General features: G+C 40.2%; 1 protein-coding gene across 1 annotated transcript; it reads right to left on the bottom strand.

The window, feature by feature from the left end:
• Window positions 1-8,068: 8,068 nt before the first annotated feature.
• On the bottom strand, window positions 8,069-9,624 carry LOC130748199 (serpin-ZX-like). Its single transcript, XM_057601368.1, has 2 exons — window positions 9,109-9,624; window positions 8,069-8,890 (listed from the first exon to the last, which is right to left on the bottom strand). Exons 1-2 carry the CDS (start codon window positions 9,622-9,624, stop codon window positions 8,069-8,071), a joined length of 1,338 nt encoding a protein of 445 aa, XP_057457351.1.
• Between the last annotated feature and the right edge of the window lie 995 nt (window positions 9,625-10,619).

Here is a 10,619-nt window from a genome sequence, read left to right as displayed (position 1 = left end):
TGTTATGGTGTTTCAAGGATCGAGACATTCTCTGGTGTAATTTGGGGATTAGGTGATCCCGAGAACTTATAAGATGTTGCGATAAGACTAAAAGGATATTATTTTGAAAAGAAAACTCATAAGACATTAAACAACCTCTAAATCTTCAATTAATGATAATAAACTCGAAAGGAAGCTTCGGATGCAAATATTAGTCTTTGGAAAACGAGAAGTGTCGTCGGATCCAATCGTTGAGGAAGTTGAGAAGTGTTGAGTATGTCGATGTTCTTGTGCTGTTGGAGTAGCTATGCGTTGTTGGGCTATCCTGGGGATAAGTCCGGGAAACCGTTAGTTTCCGAGAGTGTAATACTCTGTGCTCGTTGAGCAGTTGTGACCATCGGATTGAGATGAGTCGGATGATTTGGAGATCATCATGCGTTACCATGTTGTTGTGAAGAAGTGTCTTTTGTCGCAGAATCGACTTTACCTTAGGGTAAGCTTTTAGAGACTTTAATTTACCTAGAACACGTGGCGACGTGTCGAGTGAGATTCGGAGACGTTGTTTGGCTAATCACTGCATTGCATGCACTCATTAAGTGGTTTAAACACGGCGAGATACCGGACCACGGCGGATTCCAAAATTGGTTATAAGACCAGGATTTCCGCGTAAGAGCGCTGCTAGGTGACTCTTAGTAGCAGACCGAAATGGCAGACCTACGGGGTATGACTGATCTGGATACCTTGGTTTGGTGTAAGAGACACGCGGGCAGAATGGTCCCACCGTTGCTGGTGCTAGGATTGATCCGGTTGATGTCCATCTCAGAGGCACGCGAGCAGAATGGTCCCACCGTTGCTGGTGCTAGGATTGACTCAGTTGATGTCCATACCTATGTTTGGTGTAAGAGGCATGCGGGCAGAATGGTCCCACCGTTGCTGGTGCTAGGATTGATCCGTTTGATGTCCATCCGTTCCGGAATGCATATTGGTTGACTGGGTTAACCTGCATTGCATATCATGCAACATGCATACTAATTTAGTTGTCGAATGTGATTGTTATTTGGTTATCCTATTTGGAACATGTTAATTGTTATTATTGCTGTTAAGTTCATTATGGAATATGCAACCCTAGGATGTTATCCCTAGCTATAAGCCTAAGTTGCTATTCTCTTATCTATATCTATTGGTAGTATTATTTACATAATTCTTTGGAGTTGACCCTCGCATCTTCTGTGTGTGCTTTGGCGGACAAACGCCCCTTTGTCAGATGTCTTTGGCGGGCTGGTTCACGATGGTTCACCCTTCGGGGGAAACTAGGGATTGAGATGCTGGAACAGGCGCATCGCGGTAGCGAGAGGAGGACGGATGGTGAACATAGACTAGGTCGTTCTGGATTCAGATTCGGACGACGATCATGCTAGCATGTAGGTTTTAGTGTTAGTGTGAGCTCCTCGAGATGGGATTAGTGTAGGAGTAGAGTCTTAGCTCTGAACATCATTTGTTTCATTTGGGACAGGGTAGTTTCCCACCTATAGCTTTTTGTGTGGTTTCTTTACGGGAATCACAGAGAGTTGGTTGGACTTAGGAGGTCTTGTTTCAGGCCGATGGGCCAGCTTATTCTCAGTTTTGAGGGATGGTGTTGGGGACACTTACCTTTAGATTTGGTTTGTACATTTTGCCTACGGGCGCTACTTTTCTTATTACCCGTCACTGGAGGTTTACTCGTGACGTGGCTAGCTACTTACAGCGGGGGTTGTTATATATATTGTATATTAGTTCTGTTTATCGTTACTGTTGGGTTTTATTTAATTCAGTCTTGACTTAGTTATTAAAAAAAAAAATATTCACGTTTTTCCGCATTAAGTTTATTTTTGGTTACTAAAGTGACGCCACCGAAATCGGGGTGTTACAGCTAAGGAGTCGCAGCTCGACGCATTACGCGTTGAACATGAGTCAGTGAGAAAGGCGCTGGCGGAGCAAGAGAAAAAATCAGCTGAGTCTTTGGCTTCGGCGAGGGCTGACCTGGAGGCTGCGGTGCGAACTGCATCTGAAGAGATCAAGAAAGCGGACGAGGTCCATGGCGCTGCTCTCGCCGCGAAAGATTCTGACATTACCTCCCACCTTGCAAAGATTAAAGAGCTAGAGGGCGAGCTGGCGATGGAGAAAACCAAAGCCGCTGAGGCGAGGGAACAAACCGCTGACATTGCCTATGACAATCGTGAGCGCGGCTTCTACCTCGCCAAAGACCAGGCCCAGCATTTGTTCCCGAACCTTGACTTTAGCGCCATGGGAGTAATGAAAGAGATCACCACTGAAGGACTGGTTGGTCCCGATGATCCTCCCCTGATTGACCAACACCTCTGGACCGCCACTGAAGAAGAAGAAGAAACAGGAGAAGAAGAAAGAAATAATGATTAATGTAATTTTAATTTTTACTTAGCCTTTACCGCCTTCTGTAATGCACTTTCCTGCCATTTCCATATATAAGCAGACTGCCGCCATTATTCTTATATCGCCTTTTAATACCTTGTAAATTTTGTTGAATGATTGCTTTCGCTGTAAATTTTTTGGTCGCCACCTTCTTAGTGTTCTGAACGAATTTTCATAGTTTAAACGCCCTGACGCCCCGGAGTAATAAAATACTCAACATCCTGAGTGACTAAGCACCCGCCTTCCACCTTATTCATTCGCCGACCTTATATCTTGCGCTATTTTTCACGCGTCATGTGATTGAATTACGCCTAACGACTTTGTGCCTTAATTTTAACTAGGGCTTGTTGCTTGGTATTTCGCCGCCAAGACTTTAGACGTTTTCCTCAAAGGAATAAACGGCCTCCATTCTTGAGGGCTTCGCCCGGGGCTTTGCCCGCTCGGGGCTTACAATGCTTGGGTCCCAATGGCCATTTGGGGGTCCCAAGTCTTTTGCCTAGTTTATGGTGCTCGTCGTATTCTGGCGAGACTTACCCAGCACGTCGTTTACGGGACCGGCGATCACATCAGACTTTCCGGGGGGAGATTCCCAGGCGTCAAAGGCCCTTTGTGGAATCGCCGCCACCTTCAGGGTTCCAGCAAGCCCCTTTGGGGATCAAGCTTGTCCCACCCAGTGATCGCCGTAATTCTTTTTATCGATCGGCAATTCCGATCGTCAGGGAATCCCTGGAGTTTTTGGACACGAATTTCATGAACTTTCGTTTTATTGATGGAGCGTCTCATTAAAAAACTCCTTTCGGAGAAAAAGAGCACGCTTTTATTACAATGGAGAGTCTTTGTCAGGCGCGTCTCCTGCTCGTCCGTCAATCTGGTCCCGGTCTTCAAAGTGCGATCGCCAAACTTTAGCGCCTTTGTCTCCTCAATTGGCGTGGGCCTGTTCACGATTTTCATCCGAAGTTTCAATTTCATAACATCTGTGTCCGACCAACGCACTCTTCTTGCCGTACAAGTTGAGGCAATTATTATAACATTCCCTCGCCATCTTCTGGTCAACCTTCAGCTTGCCAACCTTTCCATTGTTTAGTGGATACTTGACCGCCAAGTGGGCTGTTGAAATTACCGCACAGAGTCGATTCAATGTATTTCGCCCAATGATGACATTGTAAGATGCCACCACCTGGAGAACCAGATACCTTACCTTCAAAACCCTGGCACACTCATCTTCCCCGAATATCGTGTCTAGATCAATATATCCTCGCACCATTACTTGCTCACCTGCAAAACCTACCAAGGTTCCTGCATATGGAGTCAGATCATTGTCAGTCAGTCCCAACTTGTCAAATGCGTCACCATAGATAATATCAGCCGAACTGCCCTGATCCAGGAGTACCCTTCTAACGTTGAAACTATTCAACCTTAATTGCACTACTATCGGGTCATCCTTGTGAGGTTTTATCCCCTCAAAGTCTGCCATCGAGATTGTTATGTCAGGGTGCACGAATCCGAAAGCAACTTCATGAACTGAATTGACTGCACGAACATGGCGTTTCCGCGCCGCATGGGTGTCGCCACCACCGCCAAATCCTCCAGCGATGGTATTTATGGTCCCGACGGGCGGTCCTGAGTGTTGAGCGAACGTGTCATCAGCCCCCTTTGTGGCGATAGCCGCTGATTCTTGCTTTTTCTTGCCCTTGGTATCCGTTCGCTCCTCCTCTCGCTTATGCGTTTTGTTGTGATCGCCATTGTTGCGCCACTGGCCTTGGCGATTTCCTTGATATCCCGCCTTTATCAAAATATGCCTTTTTCGGATTTTTATTTTATTTGATCTGTACATAAATTGCAGTGCATTTTAAATAGGAGGGGAGGGGTGTTTGAACCCATAAGCAAGAAAAAATACAAGAAAAATAAACTTGCACAAAATCACATATTGAGAACAACAACATTCACATATTCCAGCCAAGAGAACCTACATTCAAATATTCCAGCCAAGAGAATAACAATACTGAACCCACTTCACTAATTTATCTAAAACAATACTAATAATATTGATAACTAATTGTTCTTGAGAACATACTCTCTCAAGTGAGCTATAAAAACTACTCTTGGGCCAATATCATGGAAAGTCCTGGCCAAATCTGAAAATGCAATGAAGTAGACAAAAAATCACCTCTTCATATAAGAAGCTTCAAGCCAGTTTGTTATATATCCTTCTTCAATCAAGATGAGTGGATGCAATTTAGTCTTTCTAATCAAGATGTAACTAAATTTCATCTAATTAGAAACCAAAAGATGTGACTGAATTTAGTAGAGTACCAAGTAAGGGCTTCCCTGAAACATATACAAAACAAGTAGAGTGAAGGTGAAATTTCAGGTTGGAGATTATGACAAAGAAGTTTCTATTCTAAACTATTTTGAACTATTTACTTATGCATGACAGCCTGAGATAAGATGTTAAAAGAGTTGAAACTCTTCCCTTAAATTTTGCAAGCTACTTCTATATGCATCTTATCTCAGGCTGTCATAGTGCAAGAATATAAAATGAAGCTATATGCTTTTTAACAAACATATGTGAAACAGGTCTATATCTCTATTCCTATTTCTAATGAGACATGAAATTAAAAATTAAAAGAGAAAGAAAGCAGTAATCACATGAAAACAAAATGCAATACCTCATCCAAAGCCTTAACATATTTGATGATTTGATCTTCATTATGGCTTTGGCTCACCAACTGCATGAGGGGCATTCCTGACAAAACTGAAACAAAGGTAGAAAGAACAATTAAAAGAGCTTTTATATGAACCATCTAAGTCTTTAATTTCACTTCATTCATAACTTTCTGATATGTATGTCATTATTAGATATATACATTGAAAATCAATAAACACATAGATTGTAGATTTATGACTTGTGCAGACATTGATGGATGACAAAAATATACAATTATTGACCAAGAATTGTTAATAAGATTTCTTCCAGTCATCTCCAAACTGTCATCATGTCAAACATATACATGGTTCAATTCTATGCCACAAATTCTCATTCATTATGCTAAAATACATTCAAGCTGGTTTGATTCTTCAATATGTTCTCTTTTTTATTCTTCCAAAATTCACCCATACATGAACATACAGCTTATCAAGAGCTCGATGGAGATGGCTATAGGAAAAAGGTTTTGATGGAAAATTGCCATAGGAAAAAGGTTATATGTTTATCAATTTTCATATCTCAAACCTCAGACTCTAAGAGGTTGTTTGGAAGGGGGTTCAGGAGGAGAGGGGAGGGCAGAACTTATTTTTCACAACTATATTTATGCTAATTTATCATTTCATAGCTTTTATTTTTAAAAATTGACAAATTAAATACTATTCTTTCAGAAATAAAAAAGAAGCTCTCCCCTCCCCTTTCCTCCAAACCCCACCCTCCCCTCCCAAACAATGTCTAATGCAGTAAAATTCTTAAAGGCTGTCAAAAGCAGGAGTTCCATCATATACGGTAGCTTGGATGAAATTGAATGAAAAACAATTTTTTATTTTCTGAGCGACGAATACTAAATTTTGCAAACACAGGTAAAGGTTGGATCAAGGTGATAGTATATACAAGGTAGTAGCAACAAAAGAAACAAGAAGTGCAACATATGACTAGGGAAGTAGAATAGCCTAAAATGTAGTGTTGTTGAGTTCAATCAACCCTGAAAATCCTCCAATTCCTTTCCATCACTGTTTAAAAAAGCCCAAGCAGAAAACAATGATCCTGTTATTAGTAGTAACTTAACATCTCCTTGTAACCAACGTTGACATTGATTGGATTGCAAAAGTTGATTTGGAAAATTAGTAGTTGATTAATCTTATGAAGTAGAAAAATAAAAGGAATTAGTATGATGCAGATTGCATAAAGTGAAGAAGAGATGAGGGAAGAAAGAAATAAAATACCTTCCTAAGAAAATGAAACCATTGAGGAGGCCTGTTCGCACCAAAAGCATGTTCGCACCATGCTAGTGCTTCATAAGAGCCAAAGCAGTTCCTAGACTACAAGTGTAAGTGTGGTAATTGAAGTCAATTCTAAGGTGGGAAAACAACAAAGAAGAGCCATACAGATTGCAGCTCAAAATTTCAATAATCATTCAAAGACTTATAACATTACCCTTTTATTCCATGACTCTGTCTGCAGGAAACCCTTTACAAGCAGCAGCTTCAACGTGATTATCATAAACTTGATTATGATCCTATTGTCATTATCTCTTAAATCCAATCCAGTGAGAGAATCAAAGAAACCATCTCGATAGAAAAGAAGCAACCGATAAATAGTAAAAGCAGAATCATAAATTACGGGATACTGAAAAGAAGCGAGCGATAAAAGTGGCAGAAAAGTGACAAACCTTGACGAAATGAAGCATAAGAAACTAGGGTTCTCAGAGACGCGGTGACGGCTGCACGGAACCATGGCTCGATGAAGAAAGACGACGCGGACTAGGGTTCCCTCACTCTGCGTGAAAGATGAGTGAATCTTAAAATAAACCCAAATCATTCAGCATCTCACAATTTATACAAACTAACACTCAATAAGAGCACACAAGTTAGAAATCAATAACATTCAACCTGAAAAACCCAAATTTAAGAACCAAGAATCTTCAAACCCATCAAATCAAAGATGAAAGATAGAAGAACCCAGATCTTCAAACCCACACCCATTCTGTCTCCTCCTTCCTGTATCCTTTCCTCAAACCTTCTTCACTGACCTTCAAACCCCCAAATCACCATTGACCTTCGAAACCCAAACCCCAAACACCACTGCCGCCACTCTTCCTCTACCTAAACGCCACCACAACCACTTTCCCTTCTCAATCTGAAGCTGGGCTCCACTTCCCCTCCTCCATTCGCACCACCATCTCCCAAATCGCTCCTCTTACACCACCATCACCACAGTCGTTCGAAACCCAAACCCCAAACACCACTGCCGCCACTCTTTCTCTCGCTCGAAGAAGAAGCGTCGCCGAAGCCTGAAGCGGTTCCCGAGACGGTCGATGTTCCTGTTTGACGCGTCCATGGAGGATTCACTGATGCGAGAGTGCGAGAACAGTAGAGACTGAGAGGGAAAAGGGAAAAGATTGGCGCAACTAGGGTTAGTGAGATAAAAAAAAATAAAAACTTGGGTAGCGTATAACCCTTATTGCCACGGTCCCCCCAAAAAATAATAAAATATTTCCCCCTTTTGCCACGGTTCCGCCTATAACCGTGGCAATTGAGCTATTGCCACGGTTCCGCCTATAACCATGGCAATTGGGGCGTGGCAATAGGCCATTTCTGTAGTAGTGATAAGTTGCAAAATCCAATTCATGAAGCAGCAACATTCTTAATTAATTAGAGTGCAGTTCAAAATATTCATGAAATGCATTAACAAATTGTGGTTCTTCCTCAACTCCAAATGAAATCATCAACTTTAAAACTTTAATATCTAGCTATTGGCAGCGCCCTTAGAAGAGGTAACTACATACGGTGGTCCCTACACACAGTAAGTAAAAACTGCTAACAACAAAAATTGAAGTACAGAATAATAGAAATTACTCATCGCTCTAAATCATGTGTATGCATTTGTGAAAATAGGACCATAAGGGAAAGAAAAACAAACAGCAAAATAAGGGCTTAAGTTTCACCAACAATGTTATTATATATGTTCTCCCATGTGCCCGGCAAATGGATTGAGCACCTGCCCTATAAATAGAATTGTTCCAGTCAAATCTTCCCTGATTACGAACAAGAATGGATGGTCAGCAACAAAGGTTACCGGCCGAGGAGTCGGTCTACAATTGCTGCCTCGCTCCCATTGATCACTAGCTGTGGCAGCAGCTTTAGTGCCTTCTTCATTTATTTCAATGAAAGACTTGTGAAATATCTTGGAAACATATAGGTTTTGATCCGCGGAAGGAGAGTCGATCATTTTCGCCAAATTTGCATCATCTAAGAAAGATGACGTCACTCCTAGCTCCTTAAGAATATCAGAAGCTTCAAACCCAACAGAGATTTTGAATTTGGGAATTCTGAAGTCATAAACCTCCACTTTTTTATTAGGAAGCTTGCTTTCCAGGAAAGCTGGTTCTAAAGTCACATTCTCAACCAAAGTTGATAGTCCATCTTTTGCATCGGGAAGAAAGAAGTACATGGAGAACTGACGCTTATCTTCACCCTGCCTATAATCTTGCTTATAAGGGAGACCAAGGACTTTGTAACCATAGAAATCACTAATAAACTGTTTCTCATTGCTGACCATGAAAGGAACCTTGACGGTGGTACCATTAAGAAGGTGAAAATTACCGTCTTTAGTCATTGAAGCATCAAACTTTTCCTCCCATGCACCTTTAAAGTACAATGCATTTGCAAGGATGAGCCTCGTTAAGCTATTAAGTGATTCACGAGGAAGAAGGTCCTTGATAAGGCCCTTGGTCTTTGTTTTAACCCATGAATTTACTTCATTGGCCACTTGATCTGCCTTTAAAATCATCGTCAAATATAAAATCAGTTAATATGATAATTATGATTCTTAATTTTTTTAATAGAAGATAAAATAGGGCTATACCAAAACAACAATGAAGAGATAACCAAAACAGAAACGGACTAAACTAGTTGGCATGGTTGCCAAGGCATTAAACAAATTAGTTTGTGAAATCCCAAAAGAGAAAAAGCATGTTGGTGTTAATAATCACTAACCTTAGTGCAGAAATCAACAGAGGCTAAAGTGGCCTTATAATCAGCATTCATGATTTGTTTGAAGGAATGGTGAACAGGAAGAGATTGTTCAACCCACACACCGTTGGCAAAACAGAGGTGAGGGCCGCCGGCAGAAGAAGCATCGGAGAGCATAGTGGAGACGAGCTGAGAGGCGAAGGAGTTGAGTTGGTCAGTGGATTTGGATCCGAGGAATAAGAGAAGCTCGTCAAGTGTGGAGCCATCTGAACCAGCAGCAATCATGCTGAGCACAAGGTGAAGTGACAATGGCGAAAACACCATGTTCTTCTCCTTCGAATCTTTCAACAACAAATATTTCGCCATGCTAAGGGAAACACGTATCACCATGCGAAGGATAACACGTTTTGCGTTGATATCACTTCTGTTGGAAGACATTGATTTACCAATCTCTCTTGATTCATTCTCAACCTCCTCAGCAACGTGTTTTCTTTTCCTATTTCTCTCTTTTCCTTTCTCATCACTCATCATGTCTTTCATGTTTTCTCTCTTCTCTTCCTATATCACTCTGAGTAAAAGTTAGTTATCAATCAATCTTTATCATTTATTTATAGAAGATAACGGTCTCCCCACTTTTTCTTTTTATGGTTGAGGATTAAGTTTGTGTTCTCTAAGTAACCCTAGAAGACTAGGATAATAGTGATTCAAATTTAGTCCTAAAATACGCAAGGGATCATAGGTATTCATTAGCATATCTTAACCTATTAATGATCAAATCAAATTTCGCTTAATCTCGCTGGTATATTCCCATAATTATTGAGAAAATATCTTTAACTAATTTAAACTCATCAGTATTATAATCATCATCAATAATATATACTAACAAATAGCAACTCTCAAATACTAATTTAGAGATTTGCAGAATGCTTTATAAGTCCACGCGTTGTTCGGTTCAACTCAAATTTCAAACCTAGCCAGTAGCCACCCACAATTGTGGGGAAGATTCAATGCTTTATTTTTTTTGCCGTTGTACAGATTCAGTGCTATTATAAAAACACACAAATTTCTTTAAATAATTAATGAACTTTCACCATTTATTTCAAATAATTTTATAAGCCGAATAACAATTTATTTTGAATAGATATCACGAAATATCTTATTCTTTTCCGGCAAGCCACGTCAAAGTGGATTTTGGGGAGCCGGAGGAGCTTGTGTCAGTTTATATTTTTTATAACTTACTTATTAGTGTAACTAAACACAAATCACGTTATCAATATCAATATATTAGAAAAGAAGAACTTTCATAGTGACGTGTCAGCACCAGATTAATTCTTAGTGATGTGTTAGCCCCAGATTAATTCTCATAAAAATTATTCCACGTGTCAATTTGTTAGAGGATATAATTTTCAATTGATATATGTTTTAATTTTATATAGTCTAACCTAATTAATTGATATTATTTTAGAAGATATAATTTTCAATTGATATATGTTTTAATTTTATATATTCTAAAATAATTGATTGATATTATTTTA

This window comes from Lotus japonicus, chromosome 1 (genome assembly GCF_012489685.1).
Source record: "Lotus japonicus ecotype B-129 chromosome 1, LjGifu_v1.2".
Taxonomy (NCBI): Eukaryota; Viridiplantae; Streptophyta; class Magnoliopsida; order Fabales; family Fabaceae; genus Lotus; species Lotus japonicus.
This window is presented reverse-complemented; position numbering and strand designations above follow the sequence as displayed.

Excerpts from the sequence above, each read along its gene's own strand:
- LOC130748199 (XM_057601368.1), bottom strand. The coding sequence starts at position 9,624 with ATGAAAGACATGATGAGTGATGAGAAAGGAAAAGAGAGAAATAGGAAA. Across the intron at positions 8,891-9,108 it reads CTGTTGATTTCTGCACTAAG|GCAGATCAAGTGGCCAATGA; the intron begins GTTAGTGATTAT and ends ATGATTTTAAAG.